The sequence below is a fragment of the Heterocephalus glaber genome, unplaced genomic scaffold, assembly GCF_053883595.1.
Source record: "Heterocephalus glaber isolate CG9 unplaced genomic scaffold, H.glaber_assembly_v1.0 deba00001813, whole genome shotgun sequence".
NCBI lineage: Eukaryota > Metazoa > Chordata > Mammalia > Rodentia > Bathyergidae > Heterocephalus > Heterocephalus glaber.
This window is the reverse complement of record NW_028258484.1, coordinates 1,847,794-1,872,990: the sequence shown is the minus strand read 5'-3', so window position 1 is coordinate 1,872,990 and position 25,197 is coordinate 1,847,794. Positions and strand designations below refer to the sequence as shown.

General features: G+C 47.6%; 1 protein-coding gene across 3 annotated transcripts; it reads left to right on the top strand.

The window, feature by feature from the left end:
* Positions 1-1,529: 1,529 nt before the first annotated feature.
* Positions 1,530-23,454, top strand: Flcn (folliculin). 3 transcript variants are annotated; one of them, XM_004868723.3, is made up of 13 exons: positions 1,530-1,694; positions 4,980-5,092; positions 7,008-7,281; positions 9,219-9,365; positions 10,913-11,134; positions 11,913-12,073; positions 14,620-14,711; positions 16,122-16,312; positions 18,850-18,963; positions 19,690-19,813; positions 20,911-21,042; positions 21,138-21,243; positions 22,188-23,454. In XM_004868723.3, the coding sequence occupies exons 2-13, from the start codon at positions 5,043-5,045 to the stop codon at positions 22,387-22,389; spliced, it is 1,815 nt and encodes a 604-aa protein (XP_004868780.2). In that variant the 5' UTR covers positions 1,530-1,694; positions 4,980-5,042; the 3' UTR covers positions 22,390-23,454. The 3 variants fall into 3 exon arrangements, with proteins under 3 accessions (XP_004868780.2, XP_021103168.2, XP_021103169.1); XM_021247509.2 differs by lacking the exon at positions 1,530-1,694 and adding an exon at positions 1,713-1,833; XM_021247510.2 differs by lacking the exon at positions 1,530-1,694 and adding an exon at positions 6,142-6,241.
* The last annotated feature ends 1,743 nt before the right edge of the window (positions 23,455-25,197 follow it).

Sequence of the window (25,197 nt, the reverse complement as noted above, 5' to 3'; positions counted from 1 at the left end):
CTTCCACTAACAAATTGAGAAAGGTAATTCCAAAACAAGAAAAAAATACAAGATGAAAAAAATACCTTGTTCTTGGCTTAAGACCCCACTAATAAATGTGGGGTGTAGCTCAATGGTAAAGGAACACCTACCACTGAAAGAAAATGGGAAAAAAGATTAACCAAACAAATGACAAAAAATCCCAAATACAATTCATTTAAAACATATTAGTCTTGTTAAGCAAAACCAGTCACAGTCACTAATGGGAGTTTGTGGGAAGTTCTGTAAGATTTTTGCTCATATGGAAATTTGCTAATCAGATTTGTATTCAGAATTGCAGGGTGGTCATTTTCAACGTGAATTCAACTCACTTTGACAAAGGTTGGGAATAACGTTTTTCTTTTAGGTATGAGGTGTTTGTAAACATTTCTTGCACCTTTTCACTAAGGTTCTCGAAGCATTTTGCAAGCAATAAAATACAAGTATCTGTATTACTTATGGCAAAGGAAAAAGAGAATCCCAAATCACTATACCCTTGGATGTATCTTTGCTTCAGAAAATGTTTTGTAAGTTGGCCTGTAAATCAAGTCTTTGTGCTATTCAGCATCAGGCAGAATTGGATTGGTAAGAACAATGATCTCCACCAGGCCAGTAAATGAAGGTAGAAAACACAAGTTGCAATTTCGTTCTTTTCTCACGGTCTCTTTTCAACATGACATGGAATTCAAAGAAAGTGACCTCCGTGGTTTGAAAAACCCCACCACCCACTTCTATTCCAAATGGCTAAGGCTTTCCCCCAGCACTGCCTGATAATCACATTGTGGACACCCTAATGGAACCACAGCACCGAGGGCCTCTGCGAAGTTTCGCAGGGCCACGGCTGGCGGTCCCAGCTTCCTCTGAGCACCGCACGCCGCGCACTGCACATCGCACACCAGACACCTGCTGGCGGCGCCAGAGTTAACCCTCGTCTCTCGAGCTCTTCACAAAAGGACCCAGATTACATCATGCAATAATGGCTTTTAAATTAATTTTTAAGTAGCAGGTCTATAGGCTTAAAAATATCCTTTTCTATAACTTCTTGAAATTTTGGGTGTACTACTATGTTGAGTAAGCGGAAAGAGGAGCCAGACACGCACATGCGCAGCCCTGCCCCGCCAATCTCCAGTTACGCAACTAGCTGCTCACTCGCAACACTTGACCGCCTCCTCCCCACCACCTGCCAGCACGTTCCACTCCGTCTACAATTTAACTAAAATGATTGGTGAATCCATTAGAAAACACAGGGCTCTTAGAAATTCATTCTCTATCTTGTTTCTTTTCTGTATTAACAGCGTGTTACACTGGCTGTACTTTCCCACAAATTCTTTTTAAAACGGCTTTTAAATTTCGACATCCCCTCGCCTTTGGAATGGTTTCCTCCAGGAGTCCCAGAACGCGCGGTTTGAACCATTCTGTACTCTCGGCGGGGGGGGGAGTAGGGGGTGGCCAAGAGGGAGGTTTTTGGCAGTTGTGCCGGACTTTGCGCCAGTCTTCAGAGTTTTGGGACCATGTCCATGTTCCTGAATGCGGGGTTTGGAGGGCTTCGCATATCTCGAGGTGCAGGGCCGTTCGGGCGTTTCCTGCACCCCTGACAGCATTGGGCTGATGGTACGGTCCGGCCGAGTCACGCGCTTTGGGCTCGGCGCTGGCTGCTAGAGGTGCGGGCATCACTGGTGAGTGCTGCGGCTTTGGGTTCATCCAGCGCCTTTCGACTGTTACAACCGGGGCTGACATGCCCCCTGCGGGGTCGGGGACAGAGGTGCCCCCCGCTGCGCCCTTTTGGGTTTGGGGCCCGCAATCGTGACCTACCTGGTACAGTTAGGGGCGGGGCTGCTACTTTGTAGTTTGGGATGAGCGGGTGTTCTCTGGGAAGAGATCTGGCTCGAGGATAGGTGGAGGGGGATCGGGCTGAGTTTGGGTTGTTCCGAGGTGGGAGAGTGATTGGAGGGTTAGGGCTGAGTGGGTAGCTTCACTGGACCCTGACATGGAGAGGAACGGTGAGGCACACATCCATAAACTACCGGGATGAGGGAGGTAACCTGGATTGAAGCTGCTGGTCAGTCACTGAATATTGCCCAGAGGAGTACTCTCTCACTCACTCCCCTACCCCCACCATCCTGCCTGATTTTGTCGTAGGTAGTTTGGATAGGATTTTTTTTTTTTTTTTGGTACCGGGGATCGAACTCGGGTCCTTGCACTTGCGGGGCAGGAGGCGGAACCACTGAGCTAAATCCCCGTGTCATACCTAGTTTGAGGGAGACTGTGTGTTTTCCTTCCTTTTCTCCCTGGCTGGCATTCCAGAAAGGCCTCTGATGAGCTGATAGGCCTAACTCACTATTCAGGGCAGGAAGAGGCCCTTGCTCCTCTTTGGTTTGGATACTATTGTCAGACTTATCTTTATGCCCTGGAAACAATATTTAGCCCTTTGGCTTGTTGTGGATTGAGGTCCTCATGGTCACCAGCAGCCTTGAGAAGCAGAGGGCAAGGAAGAGCTTGCTGGAAGTAGGTCCTGGTTCTTCAGCTCTTGGGTGCTTGCCACAACCCATAGTGCCCAGCTGTGACTGGAGGAACTTTGTCATGGCAGAAAAGGCCACAGTCAGTCTAGTGCTGGAGGCACTAGATTATCACTGTTGTCATTAAGTAATTGAGCAACAGTGGCACATGACAACTGTTTGTCTTTCTGGTGTCTTATGTCAGGGAGCTCTGTAATTGGAAATCCAGGTGGAATCAGTAGATGCAGTAGAAGTGGAAGTGAGTCTGAACTGGAAGAAATCCCCTGCAGAAGTTTTCATCCAGCGAGTCCTTGTTGGGATCCAGCTCTGACTTAGGCTTTCTGTGTAGATTATATAGTGCTAGCAGCTGCTTGCTCACTGCTGGATAAGATCCATTATAATAACCGTATTTACTTACAGCATGGTCTAACTTAGTGGCCTTTTTATATTTACTTTTGTAGTACTGGGGATTGAACCCAGGGCCTTTGGACTGAGCTGCATCCCCAGCCCTTTATTTTTTACTTTGAGACAGAGTCTTGATTAGTTGCTAATTCCCAGGGTGGACTCAAACTTGTGATCCTCTTGCCTCAGCCTCACAGGAATGTACCACCACAGACATGGTTTAGTGGCGTCTTTAATCCTCCATGGTCCAATGAGACAAGCATAGGAAGTAAGGATGAAGAGGACCCAGGGGCAAGGGGCACCAGGGAGTGGGAGGCTGATGCAGGTATCACTGTCCAGGGCCAGGCCTGTGGCTCAGCCAGTGGGGGACATGGACAGGTATTCACCTCTTGGAGGAATTTAAATACTTGCTTTAGGTCTGATGATGGCGAGGGGTTTCTGTGTGTTCCTTGAATTCTGGAGAGGTTGTTAGGGTGATTTTTAGACCTACATTAATTTGTTGAGCATGCATCTTAGAATTGGAGAGTGACTGAAAAACTGATGTCATGCTGCCCAAAATTCAGATGTGATGCGTAGTGCCAACCCCGAGAAGTGTGTTTCTCAGCATTGTGGTGGCATTCAGGGAGGTTAAGTAACATGTGATGCCGGCTGGCTGCTAAGGGGTACAGACCCAGTTTGTAGGTCTGTATCACTCCGAAGCAAAGTGTCATCTAGGGTTCCTCCCCACTGGCTGCCTGGGGCTGTAGTGTGTGTGATCCAAAGGTTCAGAACTCTTGTTGGACAATATTTTTCATCAAAACAAAACTAGTAATAGCAGAGTAGTATGTTAATCCTAGATGCTGGGAAGTAGCAGCATTGCCAGTAGTTTCCCCTTCCCATTAGAAAAGGGAAAGAGAAACTTCTAGACCTGGCTTGCTGTGTGTGTTGCCAGAACAGCCTCCTTACAATCAATAGTAGAAGGAGGGCCGGGGATTTAGCTCAGTGGTTCTGCCGCCTGCCTCGCAAGCAGAAGGACCCGAGTTTGATCCCCAGTACCAAAAAAACCCCCAAACAAACAAATAGTAGAAGGAGGGGGACTACATGTTTTTAAAATACTTTCTAGTGCCAGGCATGGTGGTGCACGTCTGTAATCCCAGCACTTGTGAGGCTGAGGCAGGAGGGGGACTGTGAGTTTGAGGCCAGCATGGGCTATATAGTGGGTTCAAAGCCAGCCTGAACTATACAGCGAGACCCTGTCTCAAAAAAGAAAGAAAAGAAAATACTTTTCTATTTTCAAAAGGTATTTAAATATTTATGTTTAAGATTTTTTTTTTCTTTTTTAATTTTAATTTTTATATTAGTACATGTTTGCAGTGCATAATGATTACATCCCTCTTGGGGAAGTTGGGAGATCTTTTTTTCAAATATTGCAATAGAGATGTAAGACTTCAGCTAAAATTTCAGGTGTGATGTCAGCTTGTCAGCCATGGCTTAGAAAGCAAAAGGGCTAAGCTATTCAGGACCACAGGTGTAGGGCTGGGGATGTAACTCAGTGGTAGAGTGCTTGCCTAGCATAAGTGAGCTTCTCGCTTCAATTCCCACTTTGGGAAAAACAAAAAACCCCACAGATATCTTAGTTTTCCATCACTGTGACAAAATACTTAAGATAATGAACTTAGGAGGAAAGATTTATTTTGGTTCAGGGTTTCAGTCCCTGGTTGCTTGGCTCTGTTGCTTTGGGCCTGGGATGAGGCAGAACATCACAGTTGGACCATGTCAGGGAGCAGAGCTGCATGCCTCCATGGCATCTGGGAAGCAGAGGGGCAGAGGTCCCAATATCCCCTTCAAGGGTACGTCCCCAGTGACCTAACTTCCTCCCACTAAACCTACCTCCTAAAAATTTTACCACCTTCCATTAGCACCATCGTCTGAGGACCATAAGATCTAAACCACAACAAAGGGTGATTCTCTGAATTTTTGTGATGCTTTGATTTGAAGTTGGCTATAAGCTGCTTGAATGGTTTTTTCATGCTACAGAAGTCACTGCTCTTAGAATTACCTGTGATTTTGTTTTTCCTTCCCTAGAAAATGTCAAGTCTTCGCATATGACTGCTGTTGCCATGGGTGACTTGTGTGGCAGGTCTTTGCATGCTCTCGTCTAGTCGGTCTGGTGAAGGTGTGATTCTGCTAAGTTTAAGGTTAGTATCAATTCTGAAAGGAACCTTAGTTCTCTTCCATTTCTGCTTCAAAGGAAGATGTGACCTCCTTTTCCAGGGTTACTGCCTCTGTCTTTACTTTGGGTCCTGCTTTCCCTTCTTCATTCCCCTACCTCCTTATTCTATCTGTAATCATTTCATCTCTTCCACAGTGAATACTTGTTTAAGTGCAGTGCTGGGGATGGAACCCAGGGCCTCATTCGTTTTTAGGCATGTACTTTGCCATGGAGCCATGCCCCCCAGTCCACTGTGTATTCGTAAACCATCATTGTCCTTGACCCCATTGTTGTGAGCCCTCTATTTAGACTCAGTCTTCTTGGTTCCTGTGCCACTAGACTTTCAGATTCTGGTCTTTCCATGGTTGTGCTCTTGAATCTTTCCTGTCCATGGACACATCCATTTACTCTTGTGACAAGTGTCATCTCTCTTTGGGCAACTCCAAATCTACCCAGCACCTGCTTATTTGGCCTCTCGTCTGTGTCAGGAACTGTTGTAAATGCTGGGATACAGCAGTTAACTAGATGAACCTTCATTGGTACTCAAAGCAGGGGAAGGGGTGATGATAAAGGGAGGGGACTAATAAGAGGAAAGGAAGGATTACCTGTCCCTGTGGGCTGATTAGGGAGGTTCTGAGCAGGGACAGGCAAGTGGGGGCTGAGTCTTGATGAGAAACAGCCAGATGCGGGATGTCATAGTCCTTCGCCCTCAGCCCCACCATCTCTGATAGTGTAGCTGACATTGCTGTGGGACTCCCAGGGGTCTGTCCATACCTGGCCAGTTGGGCAGATTTACACTGAATCTCCCTGCTTTGCTTTCCTAGGTTAAACATCCCAGGCAGGCCATTTGACTGGCCAAGCCTTATTCCATGCCTGCCTGCCTGGGGTGAGGACATTCTGGAGGGGGAGCTCCCCAAAAGAGAAGAACATTTGGGCCCTGGCCATTGCCCATTGTACTGTCCCACATTTAGAAATGTGAATGGTTTTCTATTGTCCTGAGCAAAGTGTTCCAGTGGAGCTTTCTATGGATTACAGAATTGTCCCATAACCTGCACTGCTCCGATGGTGGCCACGAACCGTGTGTTCTGTGAGCACTGAAAACTTGGTTGTCAAGACTGAGGAGCTGAGCTTTGCTGTAAGTTTAAGTCTAAATTGCTACATGTGGCTGTGGTCTGCAGAGTTTGGGGCCACTCTAGCCTGGTATTTCAGACCCGCCAGCCAGCCAGTGTGGCCTACAGTGTCCACACATCAGAGATGGTAGGAATGCTGGCTGTAGCTGTCCTCCCTCTGTGGTGGTTCTGAGGATGGATGCTAAGCCTGCATTGTACCACTGAGCTGTACCCTGGCCCCTAACTCTGCCTGTCCTGCTGTGGTCTACAGATGTTGCCTCCACCCACATGTGGCCATGCCCTCATCTTTAAAGCCTTCCCTGATTTGCCCTAAACAGAGGCCCTTCACCTGCTGGCCTTCCTTTGAGGAGGGATAAATTGCCTCATAACTCACCACCAGCCTCCACCTCTGATGGCACTGGGTACTGCGGACTTTAACATGTTACTGTTGGCTTGAACCTTCAGTGGTACATGCATGGTTTTCTCATTGGGTGGGTTGAACCACAAGCCACTTGATGGGACAGACATGCATATAGGGCCCCATTGTGAACATGTTAAATTGTTTCACTAGCTCCAAGCTTGAGGAAGGGACTTACCTTGATTCCATATCCCTGCCAGGCTCACCCTGTTTCCGCCACTTCCACAGAACAGCTGCTGGCTGGGTAGGTGACTTGCTTGTGCTGTGCAGGAAACTTGTTAGTGATATCAGGTGGTTCCAGTGCTCTTGGGGCGATGGGGAGATTATGGGATGTGGCAGGTACAAGTCTGCTGATGGTGTCCCTGCCCCTACAGGCCTCTTCCCTACCTCCAAGGCACCATGAATGCCATCGTCGCCCTCTGTCACTTCTGTGAGCTCCATGGCCCTCGAACTCTGTTCTGCACAGAGGTTCTTCACGCACCCCTGCCCCAGGGAGCTGGGAGCGGAGACAGCCCTGGCCAGGGCGAGCAGGCCGAGGAGGAGGAGGGCGGCATCCAGATGAGCAGTCGGGTCCGTGCCCACAGCCCAGCTGAAGGGACCAGTGCTGAATCTAACAGCCCGGGGCCCAAAAAGTCGGACATGTGCGAGGCAAGTGTCTTTGGGATCTTGGGAACATTTTGTTCTCTACTGGAGGTGGGATGGGGGGTGTGAGAAGGGCAGGAGACCTAGGGTCCTGAGAGCACTGGGTGAGGCCTTCAGATGACGACCCAGACTCAGGTTCTCAGTAGGCCCTTGAATGTGCTTATCTAAGGATACCTTTGGTTCTTTCCCTTTGTCTCAATTTTAGCTTTTGTGGGTTTTTTTTCCCCCAGTACCAGGGATAGAACCCAGGATTTTGTACATGCTGGGCAAGCACTATATGGCTGACCTACCTCCCTAGCACTTATTTACAGTTTTTTTTGAAATCTTACTGAAACAAGTCTTGGTAAGTTGCCCAGGCTGGCCTTGAACTCTTGATCTTCCTACCTCAGCCTCCTGAGTAGCTGGGGTTACAGTCATGTGCCACGAACACCAGCCCAGTTTTTAGCCTTTTTGATCTGCTCTGTTCCAGCGGGTAGTTGTCACCCCAGTATGGCATTTACCTTTGTGTTTGTACACCGCAACCATCCTTGGCTTGGATCCCTTCAGTCCAATGTCCCCAGAGGAGTTTCTTTCTCACAAGAGTCCTGGCATTCTTTGTTACGTTGGTTTTTGAGCTCTGGGAAAGAGTTGAACAGTCCACCTCGGTGGTGGCTCTGGGTTGGGCTTGAAATCTGGGTTGAGGGTTCTACTTGCCGTTCCAGGGCAAACAAGACTCCAGACTGTAGGGAACAGGGAAAGGGGACGTTACTAGAACCTCTGCAGTAAGTCCTAGTCTCCTGTGAGCCATGGCAGCACAAGGCGAGTTACGAGAAAGGTAGAAAAATGAGACTGAGAAGAAGCTGAGCTTTGGGTCTGATCAGTGCTGCTCTGGTTGGCAAAGCCGAAAGCCCCAGTTTACTTACATCGGGAGAAACAAATGACTTGCAGAGAGTTCAGTACATCTGGGTAAACAAGATGTAACAATCCAAGAACAATGAGGAACTGAGTAGATAAAGATTTTGTTCCTCCCGGGATGTCTACAGCTGGTGTAATCTTGTCCTGGAGAATCACAGCATCCCTGGATCATTGAGGTCTCAGTTGTGACAGGAGGCCAAAATGGAATTATGTCTCGGAATTCCATAGCTGGGCTGTAGGCAGGAGAACTAGGCTAACCAAATGATTTTACCCTAAAATTATGTAGCATTGCTCCCGACACAGACTTTTTGTTTGGTTCTACTAAGAAGTAGGCAATGTGCAATTGCTAGAAACACCAGCAAGGGATCCAAAGACAATGTAGGGAGATCATTTGGGCCCGGGAAGGAGGAGTCTGGGAGGGCTCAGCCGAGCCACTTAGGTGGGGTCCAGGTTGCCATGGAGTCCTGAATCTGTCTTTCGGGAGGGGCTGGTCTCAGTGTTCTGTGAGATGCACTAGTGTGGCAGAACTGAAGCAGGATGTGGCCCCGACTCCCCCAAGCAGATGGTCTGAGTGCTACCTTCTCAGGTTGGCACACCAACACTGTGAAGGCCAGTGTCCCACTCTGGACCCTTTGACTCTGGTCATGGCCTCTGCCACATGTTATTCAGGACCAAAGACCAAAGCCTGGGTGAGGGGAATTAGTGGCACTGGTCAGAAGAATGGCATGGCTTTGGTCCTTGGGACTCGCTCCTTCCCAGCTCAACCTCAGTTTTATCTTCTATAAAATGGGGCGTCTTCCTGGCATCACCTCTTAGGGTTGCACTTTGAATTAAGTAAGGTAAGGATTCAAAACTCTTCATAATATCTGCTGCATAAGCACTCAGTAAGTATGCCTTCTGGCCTCTGGCAACTCTTATGAACCCTGGGTCCTGGGACCTGGTTTTCCTACTTAGGAAACATTTAAGTCCTCAGATGAGTACAAATCTCAGAGTCAGTACAAGGAAAACAGTTTGTAACCTAATTAACTTCATTTCCTTCTTGTGGATAGGGCTGCCGGTCACTTGCTGCAGGGCACCCAGGCTATATCAGCCACGATAAAGAGACCTCGATTAAGTACGTCAGTCACCAGCACCCCAACCACCCCCAGCTCTTCAGCATTGTCCGCCAGGCCTGTGTCCGGAGCCTGAGTTGCGAGGTGAGCCTGGGGCTATGTGCAGGTTCAGTGCTGCAGTTATAGACCAGGAGACAAAAGGCTGACTTCTCCCAGAAGGCCTGGCAGTCACTGCAGTCTGGAGTATGGCATGCCTTAGTTGCCTTGAACTTAAAGGGATAAGTAACGATAGACTCTAGTTTTCTAAATAGATGCTACTAGCTTTCCTTCTTTTTTTCCTTTCTCTCACTCTCTCTTTTTTTTTTTTTTGATATGGGGGATTGAACTCAGGACTTTGTGTTTTCGAGCCAGGTGCTGGAACCACTGAGGTAAATCCCCGGCCCCTTTTTTTTGAGACAAGGTCTTACTATGGAGTCCAGGGTGGCCTTGAACTCACTATGTAGTGCAGACTAGGCGAGGCTTGAACATGCAGCCATCCTCCCAAGTGCTGAGATTATGAGTGTGCACTACCACACCCAGCCTAGGTTTTCACTTTAAGCACCACTTTTTGCCTATTCTTGTTGGATTCATTTCTGAGATATGAATGATTTCTAGCATATGTAGTCACTGTATCAAACATCACTTTTTGTATTGTCTCAGTCATCACTGTATGTCTCAGGGTTCACCACATGTTGCTCTCAGTCAGTACCTCCTAAAGAGTGAATCGATTTGTTCCTAAACTGTGGCTGCTTCTGTTACACTTGAGTCTTGGCTTTTAGTTTCTTTTAGGAACTCATGACACAGTTAGGATATTTCTTGTCACTGCACTCCATCACACCCTGAGCCCTTGCTGCTGACTCACTGTTGCTTTGTGACCACTGTCAATAATTCCCTTCCTTAATTTCCTGCTGTGCCTCTCCTGGCAGGCAGATGGTCATATCTACTTCATGTGTGTGTTAAGATTAAAGATGTCACAAGGGAGGGACTGAGGGCTCTCTAAGAACAGAGAATGCAGATTTGACTGTAGTGGCTGTTGTTGTTTTTTGTTTTGTTTTGTTTTTGGTACCAGGGATCGAACTTGTAGTGGCTGTTTTGATCTGTTGGTTCTTCATTCTTCTCAGACAAGCACCTTGGCACATTTGAGTGTAGGATAGAAAAAGTATTTGTCAGCAGTCATTTATGGCTCAAGATGAAAAAAAGTAAGGAGCCTAGTGTACCAGCCCTAGAACTCCGTGTAACAAATGTTACTTCTAGAAAGTTTGCTGCCCCTGGTTCCAACAAAAAATTTGCTGGGACTGTGGGCGGTATTGTTCAGTGATGGAGTGTATGCTTAGCATGTACAAGGCCCTGTGGGAGGTCTGTTCCCAGCACCAGGAAAAGAAAAAAAAAGTGAGTTTGCTCACAAGAGCTTTCTGCTCTCATCTATGTCCTCCCACTCTCCCTATAAGTATTGCTGGCTAACTTGTGCCAGCAGAGGTCTGAGGAGGGCCTGGAGGTGTGACTCGGTGGGGAACTTGCCTGGCTTAGCATGCACAAGCCCCAGAGTTCCATCCCAGGCAGTGAGAAAAAAGAAAGTCTGAAAGGGAAACTTTGACCTCGTGTCACCGAAGCAAAGAGAGAACTGTTCTTGAGTTACTGTGATTTCCTCCCAGGTGTGCCCTGGCCGTGAGGGGCCCATTTTCTTTGGGGATGAGCAACATGGTTTTGTGTTCAGCCACACCTTCTTCATCAAAGACAGCCTGGCCAGGGGCTTCCAGCGCTGGTACAGCATCATTGCCATCATGATGGACCGGATTTACCTCATCAACTCCTGGCCCTTCCTGCTCGGGAAGATCCGAGGGATCATTGATGAGCTCCAGGGCAAGGCCCTCAAGGTAACATCTTAGGGAGGCACCGGAGACTACTGGAGTCTCTTCTTACTCTGGTGTGGATGCCAGTAACCCAGACAGCTTTGCTACTGTTGGTCCTTCGGCTGCTGTGCTGCCCAACCTTCCTCTTGGCTTCAGAACTGAGGTCCTGTGATGGGCATCCTGGCCAGCTGCCTGCTTTTCTTGTCTCACCTGTATTCACTGTCCTGGGTCTCCTTTACCTCTGGTTTCCTTGCTGCAATCAGGTCACTGGCTTCCTCCTTCCTGTCTTTACTTCCCCTGCCCTTCATGTCAGAGACTGCCCATTAGTCTTGGTCAGACCCATCCCCCCCACCCCCACCCCCCGGCGCCCAAGTAGAGGCCTTGCACTATACTGCTGTCTCAGCATAGGACAGAGTGCAGTGGTGAGAGCCCTCAGATCGCAGTGTCTCCAGACCACAGGGCCTGTTTTTGGCCCGTGTTGAAATGTGGAGGGCCCTGCCTTTGCTCTGGTTGCTAGAGGTAGTCACATGGCACTCGTGTGCAGAAGGGAAGGCCAGAGCACCTGGAGATCAGTACTCAAGGCTGCTGCAGTGCTTGTGTGGCCCAAGTATCTAATAGGTGAGTGGAGAAATCTCTACCAATTCCCTTTTGCAAGGGGACAGAGTCAGACTGTGTGTGATGGTCAGACTTTAGGTGCTTTCTGTGTTCTATGTCAAGAGGACAGAGTAAGAGTATCTGGGGGAAGGAGTGGCTGGCTCAGTGGCTGGCTTTATTATAGGCTGCTCTCCCCTTGGCATTGCAGGTGTTTGAGGCAGAGCAGTTTGGATGCCCCCAGCGTGCTCAAAGGATGAACACGGCATTCACGCCCTTCCTGCACCAGAGGAATGGCAATGCAGCCCGCTCACTCACCTCCTTGACCAGCGATGACAACCTGTGGGCCTGTTTGCACACCTCCTTTGCCTGGTAATGAGTGCCTTGTGGCTTTTGGCCCCTGTTAGAATGAGAACAGTCATTAGTGTTGGTTGGATTATCCTTAGTTTTGGGAGAAAGTCCTTGCCGAGTTTGCTGGGCTGCCTACTGGGAGAGCCTGGGCCCTGTGTGTGCCCCTTGGTGAGTGTGGAACTGGCCAATGGGTGTTCTCTGGGCCTCTTTCCCCTGGTGGAGAGAAGAAAAATTTAGGTGGAACTTTCTTCCCACTGTTAGCAAAAAAATGTTTCTGTACCAAGACCAATAATCCGCTCCTTAAAAAAACAATGAAAACATTTATCTCACAGCTGCTGTGGGTTAGGAAGTCAGAATTGGCTTAGCTGGGTCTTCTGGCTCAGGTCACAGGAGTTTTTTGGCCAGGCCTGTAGTCAACTGAGGCCTGACTGGAGGAGCAGGGTGAACAGGGCTGGCTATGGGCAGTGAAAAATGGAACTGGCACCTCCAGAGTGCCCCGTCCAAGGGGTGGGATCTACAAGGTTTTATGGCCCTGAGCTCAGCAGGGACCTGCTGTCCCTTCCAGCACTTGGTGTTTGGTTGAAGTGTGTGCTGTTGCCTGTTGGGGAGGATTAGCCTCTAGCACTTGAGTGTCGGTGCATTTGTGGACTTGTGCAACTGCTAGTATGTTTCTGGCTGTGCACTCTTCTGTCCTCCCACTACAGGGTATCTTCTGGCCAGAATCCCCAACCCTCAGCTTGTTCCCATGTGGGGATCAGCTTAAAGTCCATGTCTTGTAGTATACATCTGTCCTGGCATGGAAGAAGTCCTAAGGTGGACCCAAGTTCACCTCCTAAGATCATGCAAACTGAAAAGTATCTGTTCCTCCACCTGTCATACAGTCTTTCCTGTATTTATAAATTTTTTTAAGTAGACAAGTGAAAATTATATATGTACATATATACCGTGGTACCTATGTTCATGAACTTAATTCCTTCCTTGATTCTGGGAAAGGTGACCCATTGCAGAGTTTGTGAATGAAAGCAAAGTTTTGCCAAACACTTATGTTTGCGAACTGAATTATTTGCAAATAGTAGCGTTCATGAACTGAGTTATTACTATATATGTATATGTGAGTCCACCAAAAAACTATATACCCACTTCAGGAAAAGAAAAATACTAAATGTCTGGAAGCTAATGGCCACCACTTTGAACACCTCTTGTGACTGTAGAGGCCTAAGGAAACTTTTATTAATCTCATGATCTCTCAGTAAGTTTAGTATTAAAATATTTATACAAGTTTTTCTTTTCCTGAAGTGTGTATCCATTTTTTTGGCAGACTCTGTATACTTTTTTTTAATAGTGTACAATATGATGTGTTGACAAGTAGTCACTTGCCACATAATGGCATCTTTCTTAGTCAAGTTGGGTATGGTGGTACATGCCTGTAATCACAGTGCTCAAGACACTGAGGCAGGAGGATTGCAGCGAGTCCAAGGCCAGTCTGAACTAGAAGGAGACAGTGTCTCAAACAAAACAAAACAATATCCTAGGTAGCAGTGGAGTGTATATCCAGCAGTGCTTGGATAAGATGCTGCCTGACAGTGTCATGGGATGCTAATGACGCATGTCTGTCTGTAGACATTGGTTAAATTGAGCCATTTATTTATTTATTTATTTATTTATTTATTTAGGTTTTTTGAGACAAGATCTTACTATGTAGTTCAGGGTGACCTTGAACTTGCTGTGTAGCCCAGGCAGGCCTCAGACTGGCTCCAATCCTTCTCCCTCAGCCTCCCGAGTGCTGAGATTACTGGCATGTGCCACACACCCAGCGCTCCTTTATTGTAGAAATCACTTCTATTTTAGAGATTTCAGACAGATCCAAAGTAGAGCAAACAGTGCAGTGAACCAGTTACCACCCTCCATCCAGCTTTAGCAGTTATCACCATTTTACTGTGTTCTCTTCTCTCTCTTTTCTGTATTTAATTTAAAAAAAAATTTTTTTGAGATAGAATCTCACTATGTAGTTCAGGCTGGCCTTGAACTCACTAGCCCAGGCATTTCAAGTATAAATATAACCATAATACCATTATTCTGTCCAGTGCACAGTACATGTTCAGTGTTCCCTTTGGTCTCAAAGGTGAGCCCAGGGCCTTGTGCATGCAGGACAAGTGTTCTACCACTGAGCCACACTTCAAGCTCAGTGATGACTTTTAAACCGGGATCAGAACAAGCAGTTCTCACTAGCTCCCATGCCCTTATTTTTCCCATGCCCTTTCATGAAGGACCTCAGTCATGTCTTGAAGAATGACCTACATTCCAGATCAGGCTGTGTCCTTGTGGTGGCAGCTAGGATGTTTTCATTTTGTTTATGTAAGACAGGTTTTCACCATGTCACCCAGGCTGGCCTTGAACTCGTGGCCTCAAGCAGTCCTTTTGCCTCAGCCTCCTAAGTCACTGGGGCCATAGATGTGGGCCACTCTGCCTGGCCAGCTTGTTCTTTTAGGACTATGTTTCTTGTAAACTCACAGTTGCCAGGCTTCCCTTTGGCAAAAAGTCTTCTTACCGGGCGCTGTGTTCTGTAGGCTCCTGAAGGCGTGTGGCAGCCGGCTGACAGAGAAACTCCTAGAGGGCGCGCCGACAGAGGACACCTTGGTGCAGATGGAGAAGCTTGCTGGTGAGGCTGCGTGCTTCTGGGGGCAGGGGTTACCTGAGGTGACTGTGGGAGCCACCCAGCTCCTGGCTTCCAGGCAGGAGTTGCTGATGTAGAGAGATGTGGCTCTGAGGAAGACTGTGATGAGCCTTCCTAAAAGCTGGCCCATTGCTCTTTATGTTTTTGTTGTGCTTTCTTGTTTCACTTTCCTTGATGGTGTCTTGAAATAGTTCATTCCCCAGATAGATTTACAGAGTCTAAGATTAGGGGTGTCTCAAGAGAGAATTGACTAAAGATTTTCCTGCCCATATCTTACAGTAATAGCCAGAGCTTGTCCTTAGAGAAAGTCTCTTACTCCTTGCTCAGAACAAAAATAGTGCTGTGTCAATTGGGCCCAAGTTTTCCAGCAAGGGCAATGGTGCCCCAGTCTCCCAAGTTCCTTGCCTCCCCAGGTTCGTGGTCAGAATCTCCACACCTGGGGTACAGAGTCCTGTGTATCAGGCTCACTTCCCAGGGACCCTGGAATGTGTGTTGGGCACAGTTTGTTACTAACAACGCATCTTGTGCTTCAGTTTGCAAAGAATGGGCCTTCTAACCCTTTGGAGCCCTTTCAGGTGATCTGTGGTCAGGTACTTGACCTGCACACACTTACACTTTAGCAAGGTCTCCCAAGTGGGGAAGGTCAGGAGTGAGGTCTCAGCAAGAGCACAGCATGCTCAGAAAACAGAACTTCACATTTGTCCTCACATGCCCATGTCCGGTGGCCCTAGCACCGTTCATTCGTGTGTCAGTCACAGACTTCGAGGCCAGGGCAGGTGGCAGGGCCAGGCTCTTGAGGTGTGTTTGCACAGAGAAGTCAGTTTTCCAGAAGGTTTCAGGGGTGTGAGATGCCAGGTGCTCTGCTGTAGTCTAGGTTGTGCTGGGCACTCACTTTGGAATCACACAGACTTGGCTTTGTTTTGCATACCCCTCCCCTCAGGTCTTAATTGTCACACGAATGCAATTATGTGTGAAGACTGTTATGCAGACTCTCAAACAAATCTTTCTATTTTCACCTGTGAAATGGGGGTGGTAGTGTTGACCTCAGCAAGTCAGAGGGCTAAGTGTGTGGAACCCTGGGAGAGCGTGTAGTAGAGCACATACTGAGTAAACACTCAGTGCAACATTCTGCTCGGTGTTGTGAGTTTTCTACCAATGAGGAGACAACTTTTAGTAAGTCATCCTAAAACATAGTGTGATACCCAGGCCATGTAAACAGCCCTGAATCCCTTTTTGTCCTCTCAGTGCTCCCAGGAGAGTAGCCACAGGGACATGCAGAAGCACCAGTGACGCTGGGCATAATCACAAAATGCCTGGGCCTGCAGCGGTCAAGGAACAAGTCTGTCACACTGGGGGAGAGATGTTCTGTAACAATCCTTATCATCTCTCCTGTAGACTTAGAAGAGGAATCAGAAAGCTGGGACAACTCTGAGGCTGAAGAGGAGGACAAGGCCCCTGTGTTGCCGGAGGGTGCAGAAGGGCGGGAGCTGACCAAATGTCTGACAGATTTGTCCTTAAGGTCAGACTGTGGAAGCTGGCAGCCCCGGAAACTGTCTGTGTTCAAATCGCTGAGGCACATGAGACAGGTAAGCTGCAGAAGCTGGAGCTCCCTCCCATCAGAAACCAGGAGAACACCCGAGTGGGCCTGGCTTCTTCCAAGGGAGTGGCCAGGAACCTTCTCAGTGTGTGGCTGAAGATACATGAGCATCTGGGGTGTATAGCTACAGCACCACTGCATTCCTTTTATTTTGTTTATTATTTATTCAGTATGAGGGATTGAACCCAGGACCTTGCCATTGAATTACAGCCCCATCCCCCCGCTTTTTTTTTTGGTACCTGGGATCGAACTTGGGACCTTGAGCTTGCGAGCCAGGCACTGGAACCACTGAGCTAAATCCCTGGCCCTGTCCCCTTTGAAAAAGTATTTATTCTGTAGCTGGGCATGGTGACACACACCTTTAATCCTACCACTCAGGAGGCTGAGGCAGAAGGATCACTGTGAGTTCGAGGACAGCCTGAACAATGTAATGAGACCTTGTCTTAAAAAACTGAAACAGCCAGGGATTTAGCTCAATGGTTCTGGCACCTGCCTTGCAAGCGCAAGGTCCTGAGTTCGATCCCCGGTACCAAACAAAACAAAACAAATCATTTTATATTAGTACATGTTTGGAGTAACATAATGATTACCTTTATTGTGTTATGTTTTATTTTGAGACAGGGTCTTGCTAAGTTGGCCAAACTGGGCTTGAACTGTTGTCTCAGCTTCCCAGAGTGCTGGGATTATAGGCATTGCCACCATTCCTGGCTTTGTGTTCCCCTTTTAGTGACAACATAGGATCTGTGTTCAGACAAAGGCCTGGATAGGTAGCTTCCTCTGGCTCCTAAGCTTGATGTTCTAGAAGAACCTCTTTATTGTTTTTAGACATGGTCTCACTATATAGTTAAGGCTGACCTTGAACTCACTAGCCCAGGCTGGCCTCAAACACATGGCGATTCTCTTGCCTCATCCTCCCAAGTGCTAAGATTACAGGCAAGTGCCACCATGTCTGACTTTTTAGAACCTTCTGAAGAGTTTGTATAGCACTATTATTGGTTTGTGTGGGCCCAAGACTCTGCAGTTGAAAGCAATGGTTATTTTTTATAAAAAACTAGGAACAGAGCTGGGGATTTAGCTCAGTGGTTCCGCCACCGGCCTCGCAAGCGCAAGGACCCAAGTTCAATCCCAAGTACCAAAACAGACAAAACAAAACAAAACAAAAACTAGCAACAACTTGAATGTCCAAACATAACAGTTAGGGTATGTCCAAACTGTGAAATGTTAAGTCCAAGAGAACAGGCCAGGAGTATGGTCCAGGTGATGGGTGTGTATGTGATGTGTGTGTATAACAGGTAGTCTAACACACCAGAACAGCTGTGATGTGTTGGGTCACATTGGAGGGCAGGCTTGCTTGATTATGAGGACAAGTTGTCCCTTTTGTAATATTTTCTGTATTCATTTTTATAATGAACATTGATTTTATTTCTGTTTTGGCAAATGGAGCAAATAAGAATGATTTAATAAGGGCCGGGGATTTAGCTCAGTTGTTCCGCTGCCTGACTTGCAAGTGCAAGGACCCGAGTTTGATCCCCGGTACCAAAAAACAAAACAAAACAAAAAGAATGATTTAATATCAGATGACCCCCTGGGGTTCTGGATGGAAAAAATGCTCTTTCCATCCACAGTATCTTGGCTGAAATGCTTTGTTGAGTGTTTACATGGGTTAATGTTAGAAGGAATCTTGATTTCCACCAGGGATCAGGGTACTTTGAAGTTGGTGGAGTTTGGTAAGATGTGTGATCGTCACCTCTTTTTTTGTTTGGTTTTGTTTCAGAATCATGTTTGGGTTCTTCTCTTAAATTTTTTTGGTACCAGGAATCAAACTCTGGCCTTTGAGCTTGCGGGGCAGGTGGCGGAACCACTGAGCTAAATCCCTGGCCCCATGTTTGGGTTCTTAGAAGGCATAAGACTGTCCTTTTCTAAAATGTCAGCATCTTGGGAGTAAGAGGAAAGGGAGGAGGAGCTATTTAGAGAGTAAAGACCTGACAGGTGAAAGCAATGTTGACCCTGAATTGTTACTAGGAACAAAAGAACTGCAGTTGCAAAGGACATACTAGGAGCAAGGTGCACCGTGTGACTGGCTGTCATGTTTCAGCTGGAGGCATGGACCAGGTTGTGGGTTGCAGCCTGTGGTCTTCTTGGGTACTGTTGTATATGTGCTGTCAAAGCGAGCACATGGGTACTGTTGTATTGTGCTATCTACAGCTCACTTCAAATGGCTCAGCAAAGTACAGCATGTCTATAGAGAGAAGGTAACTGATGGAAAAGTTACTTCAAAATTTAAAAGCAGGAAAGCTCTTCAGGGTGCAAGAGCTTTGGAATCCAGCCTTTACTGTAGATCTGGGGACTTGCCTCGTCCCCTGTCAACCTCAGGGAGGTGGCCCCAGTGTGCTGAGAAGTATCTTTCTTTTCTGACCCTATACTCCTTTGCCATACAGAGTTTCCAAATGAAGAAAGTAACTTCCTTCAGAAGGAAGTGAGAAATGACTTCTGTTAATATGCAGAAAGCACTGTGTGTTGTTTCAGGTCCTGGGTGCCCCATCATTCCGCATGTTGGCCTGGCACGTTCTCATGGGGAACCAGGTGATCTGGAAAACCAGAGACGTGGACCTGGTCCAGTCAGCATTTGAAGTTCTTAGGGTAAGAGCGCCTCTTTCTCACCTGTTATCTGGGCCAACTTCATGGGCGTAGTACCTGACGATAGGCGCAGATGTCATGACACACTTGGCACTCAGTGAGAGCCTGTGAGCTGTCCATGTTGGAGTCCAAGACCAGTGTCTTCTCATCTCTGTTTTTTTTTCCCCCAGTACCAGGGATTGAACTCAGGACCTTGTGCTTTCAAGGCAGGTGTGGTGCTACTGAGCTAAATCCCCAGCTTTTCTCATCTCTAAGTGGCAGTCAGTGATGGTGTCCTGATAGACAGCTGCCCTACCTGTCCTTCCCCAAGCCTTTAGTCCACTAAGAAGCCATGGGTATGGGTCTGGCCCATGCCCTCTACATGGCATTATTCTTGATGGGCAGGTGCTGAGTGGTAGGTGTAGTGCACAGGGCAGCAGCCTGGCGTTTTAAGTCCTGGAAGGTATGTGCATGCCTACGTAGCCCTATGACTATAGAAAGGAATAGGACCCTATTTCACAAAGCTTATCAGCTCTTTGAGAGAGGGGAAGAGACAAACATCCAAGAAGGCAGAGTAACATACCATTTCACACTGCAAAGCAAGAGGCAGAATGAGTTAGTGTGTGACCAGTGGCTAGGAGAGGAGCTAGGGCCTTGTGATGAGAGATGTTCTTGAGGAGGAAGGGCTGAAGAGGGCATGTGGGTTAGGCTCCTTGCAATGGTGGGTTCTGAACCGCCTGTCCTCTACAGACCATGCTGCCTGTAGGCTGCGTCCGGATCATCCCGTACAGCAGCCAGTATGAGGAGGCCTACCGGTGCAACTTCCTGGGGCTCAGCCCGCACGTGCAGATCCCCGCCCATGTGCTATCCTCAGGTACATGCTGCCCACTGCAGGGCAGGCTGGGAGGGTCCTACACCTCAGCCCAGAGGTGAAACTGGATCTCAGTCATGGGTTTTAGGATGGAGCCTGCTGTCCTTGAGACCGGAGGATCCATGTGTAGAACCAATTTTCCTAGTGGCTTTAGGCCTCCATTTTCTGCTTCAGAATGGGTGGGGTTGCCTCACAGGGGCTGTGGTTCTCAGAGGGTAGGAGGTCATGGTCCTGGGGGTAGAGGGTCCATGGAGGACAATAGAAATAGGCAGCTGGAGATCCACTTTCTGGTGAGTCTACCTCAGACTATAAGTCTTGCTGGGCTTAGAGACAAGAACAGTGTGGTCATGATCCAGGAGTGTTGCTGGCTGCCTTTTCTTGGTGGTCTCCTGCCCACTTCTGGTCCTTGCCAGGTTTTCCCTCCTTGTGTGTGCCACTCGTGAATATAGTTGGGGCCTACTTCATAGTAGCTCCTTCATGGGCAGAACCATGAAGTGTCAGCCCTTTGTCCTTGGCTTGGGGAGGCTTAGGAGCCATCCTGGATGTAATTCTGGTCTTGTAGTCAGGTCAGTGGCTCCCGTGCATGTCAGTTAGGAGGGGACCATGCTCAGGCCTACATGCTGCAGGAGAGCTGGCAGAGTGTGGCCACCACAGCTCTGAGCTGGTCTTCAGCACCAGGCCAGCACCTGAGACCCACAGGGCAGGGCCTGTAATCTGGGTAGTGTTACAGAATTCCAGAGATGGGCTTGAAATTCCTAATATCGCTAGCTATATGACCTTGGCCGGATTACTGAACTTCTCAGAGTCTGTTTCACAATTATAAAATGGGGTGACAAGACTGCCATTATAATGTTGCTTAGTATGACGTGATGGATGTATGATAATTTTATATTGTAATATAAAAATTTTTGGTTTAACTGAGGCAAAAGCTGTCCAACAGCTCTGTTTTAACATGGCAAAAGTTTTCAACATAAGAGCATCTCTTTCAGGAGACCTCTGCATGGTGGTGGCTCCCAGCTGATGTACAGTACTGTGGTGTGGCAGGATGGTGTGGGCTTATTAGAGGTGAAACGAGAGTGCTGTATTTTGCCTTGCCACAGAGTTTGCAGTTGTCGTGGAGGTCCACACAGCCACGCGCTCTGCCCTCCATCCAGTTGGATGTGAGGATGACCAGTCTCTCAGCAAGTATGAGTTTGTGGTGACCAGTGGGAGCCCAGTGGCTGCAGACCGAGGTGGGTGCTGTTGCTGGGGCTGCCTTCTATCAGAGCAGGCAGGGCTTGCCCCTCACCCCAGCACTGAAGCCTCTTTGGCTCCGCCTTGTCCCTAGTTGGCCCCACCATCCTGAATAAGATTGAAGCGGCCCTGACCAACCAGAACCTGTCTGTGGATGTGGTGGACCAGTGCCTCGTCTGCCTCAAGGAGGAGTGGATGAAGTAAGCACCAGCTGTGAGACTGCCCATGGGGGATGGAGCTGCCCATGACAGCAGATTTGCTGAGGAAAAGCAGGAACTGGTTCTGAAAAAGGCCAGGCTTGGCTGTGGGGAGCTGGTGAGAGTAGTGGTTTTGAGTGGCGGTTCAGACACTAGCCCTTCTGTTTCACAATCTTGATGAAGTACCAGTGTCTCCTGCTCCAGCTCTCCTCCTCTGTGAGGTAGGGACAGCTTCTGTCTCTAGCAACTGTTGAGGGCAAGGAAGGATGCCCAGTATGCTGAGAAGGTTCTTAACTGAAGTTCTGTTACTTTACTGCTTAGTTAACTTTTAAAATTCTAAATGAGATAACATGTATTGTCTTTTTTTGTTTTGTTTCTTTGTGGTACTTGGGATGGATCCCAGGGCCTTGTATATGCTGGAAAATTGCTCCACCACCAAGTCGTAACCCCAGCAGGTTCTTTTTTTTCCTTTTTTTTTTTTTTTTTAGCAAATTACTTTGTTTTCTCCTGCCTTGCTTTTAGTAATTTTTTTTATCAAATTTTAATTAATCAGATGCCCTACTAATGCAATGGTATTCAGCAGTAATTTGTTTTTCCTTGAATTGAAGGACAGGTCTACCCATTCCCTTTTTTCTTTTTTGAAGTGGGTCTCACTGTGTTACCCAGAATGACCTTAGACTCCTGTACTCAAACAGTCCTCCTGCGTCAGCCTCGTAAGTTATAGGAGCTGCAGGTATACAGCACTGTCTTTCTCCTTGCTGTGTTGACAGGATGAGCTTACCCTTGGTGTGCACATGCACCTGCTCCTGTGCTGAGCTCCTTCCGCCTCTTGAGTATGGGAATCCCAGCTGGGCCTGCAGCGTCCCCGTTAGTGTAGAATCCATTTCAGCCCCATGAGCTCTGGTACTTAGGGTATAACCTGAGTGTGTGTTTTTGGTTTTCTGCAGCAAAGTGAAGGTCCTCTTTAAATTCACCAAGGTGGACAGTCGGCCCAAGGAAGACACACAGAAGCTCCTGAGCGTCCTGGGTGCTGCCGAGGAGGACAATGTCAAGCTGCTGAAATTCTGGATGACAGGCCTAAGCAAGACCTACAAGTCACACCTCATGTCCACAGTCCGCAGCCCCACTGCCTCTGAGTCTCGTAACTGACGCCATTGGGTTTGTTTCCATGTGCACTTTCTGGGAAATGGTGGTGGCAGTGCATAGGCCATCCTCCAGCCCTGAGAGAGGAGGGACTGCTGCTAAGTTCTGGACTGTAGGCATACAGCCAGGTCCTGGTATGGGGTGGAAACTGCTAGGCTGGGCTCTGCCCTGTGTGGGGCTCAGCATATGTGTGGTTCTTAGCACATTCTATAGCTGTCAAACCACCTGCATGAGGAAGGCAGTGGAAACCGTGCACAGCACAGCTCCATGAGGAAGACTCAGGAGCACAGGGCTCACGTGCCTCAGATGCAGCCGCAGAACTGACTGAAGACTCGGTGTTTGGGCTGCAGTAACTTGTCCTCTCTTGGGATCAGCATCTGAACCCTTTCCTTTTGAAATGCAGCAAGTTTCCTTGTTTAAGAGTATGTTTTGCTGTTTGTGAATATTGAGGACATAGTCCCATCCAGTCGGTTTTGGTCATCTGCTTTTAAGTTAGGGCTCTGTAAAGGCTTTTGGAGGTGAAGTGGATGTTCTTCTCAATACTAGGTCCTCTGAAATTCATATTCTCAGGCAGTGTGGCTCATCTTGTGGGTGCATTCCCCTGTGCTGGTATGGAGTTAACCTGTGGCTTAATGATGCAACCCTTGGCTCTACACAAAAGATGTGCCTTTGCTGAGGCATCTCATTGACCAACTCATTGTAGATAGTGAAACCCACCATGGCTTCATTCTGAGTCACTTTCTCCTGTATTGTGGTTTTCAACATTTACACATGGCTGCTGTGCTGCCAACGACATCATCCTATTGTACAGTTTTTGGTTTTCTGGTACCGGGGATCAAACTCCAGACGTTGCACTTGTGAGGCAGGTGCCGGAACCACTGAGCTAAATCCCCGGCCCCCCATTGTACAGTTTTAATGAGTCATGGCTTGGAAGGATTTTCTGGCAGTTTTCCCAATTTGTTTATAGTTTTTTGGTGTTCATTTAATTTATATTTAACACAAAGACTTAAATGTATTGTGACTGTATAATACAAGCATTGAAACACAATAAATATCTATTTTTGTAACTTGTTCGCTATGTAGTTTTATACTTCATATTTACTTGTGCTCAGTTACAGAAAATATACCTCTGCATTGTTAACCAATGGAGACACATGCGGAAAAATGTGTTGGGTGACTTTGTCATGGAAGCATCAAAGTGTACTTGGGCAAACTTGTGTAGATGGCTACAGTGATGCTAGGCAATCACATATGGGGCCCATAGTTGACTAAAACATCGTCACATGGTGGATGACTATGATATGGCTAAAATGACAGCAGTTCTCGGTGTGACAGTTTATGCTTCTATAGTTGAGTGGGAAAGCAGGGATGTGAACTCAACAGTTCAAACAGGTTTATTGCTACACCAGAGCATTTTTTGGCCAGCGTTTGAGGCGGTGGGTTGGTAAAATGGCAAGTTTGTGGCTTGCTAATGTGTCCTCTGTAACCTGCTGACATGTCCTTGGGAGACTGCTTCTGACCTGCCGATGTGTCCTCTGTGACCTAAGTAAAATGAAACCTACATTTCTTTAGGGATGGTGGGCTCATTTGAACTCGCGGTGTCCCTGTCTGGGCTCTATCAATAGTGATCTTGAACGGGCTTCTCAAAATTAGTCTCTGGAATTGATAGGTAAAGGAGTGGCCTGCATGGAGTGGCCACAGCTGTGTGGCAGCATTTTTATCCAGCTTGAGGAAATAGCTCAGTCCTGTAAACATTGGAAGGTATATCTATCTGGGAGGAAGGTATCAGGAAGCATACATGCATGCGTAACCTGAAAGGTCTGCATTGGTCATCTGATTGGAGTAGGAGGCATACCAACCTGTGGGGGTCAGGGGTCAGTGGAGAAAAGATGACTGTCCGCTGTCCTCACATCTTTGGGTATGGATCCCTCTTTTTCCAGCAGATAGCATTCCCTGAGATGCTGTCTTTGTGTCCAACTCTAATTGTCTGCCAGTCTTGTGGCCCAATTTACTCAGCAAGTGTGAGCCCAGTGTTAGTCACAGGAAGAAATGCGTGGTCTGGATTTCCAAAGTATAATAAAACTTACTGCAAGGATAGCACAAAGGGCCAGAAACTGATTAGTGTTTTAGTCAGTTTGGGGGCTTCTCTCTGAAAATACTGTACTTCTTTAAGATAGATTCAGGGCAGTCATGAGAGTGTGGACAAGGAGAGTCTGTGCTGACTCCCAGACCTGATAGACTGCTACCTTGTGATGACGCCTGGTCTTGTGATTTGGAGCTTTTCAAAGGAGTGGGAGAGACAGAAAAAGTGCAGGTCTTGAGCTGTCCTTTGTGTCTGAGCCTAGTCAAGGGCTTTCTGACCCTCTGTCACCTAGTCATCCCAGCAATTCAGGAACAGACAATCTGGAGAATCTGTTCAGGATATTAGACAATTACTGCTGTGGTTTGAATATGGTTTGTCTACTCTGGAACTCGTGGAAGTTTGATTGTCATTGTTAAAGATGTTGGTGAGTGAAGCTTGCTAAACTTTAGATCTTGAATATTCCCTAAAGGCCCATGTATTAAAGGCTTGGTCCCCAACACAGTGCTATTGGGAAGTGATGGAGCCTTTTAAGAAATGAGGGAGGCCTAGTAAAAAGTCATTAGATTATTGGAGTCATGCCCATGAAGGGGACTATGGGATTCTAGCACCTTCTTTCCTTTTTTTGGTTCTTGAAAATGAGGTAAACACTTTTGCTCTGCCACGTGCTCCCACCATGATGTGTTCCCTTCACATAGCCCCAAAACAATGGTCTCAACTGATGATGGAGTGGT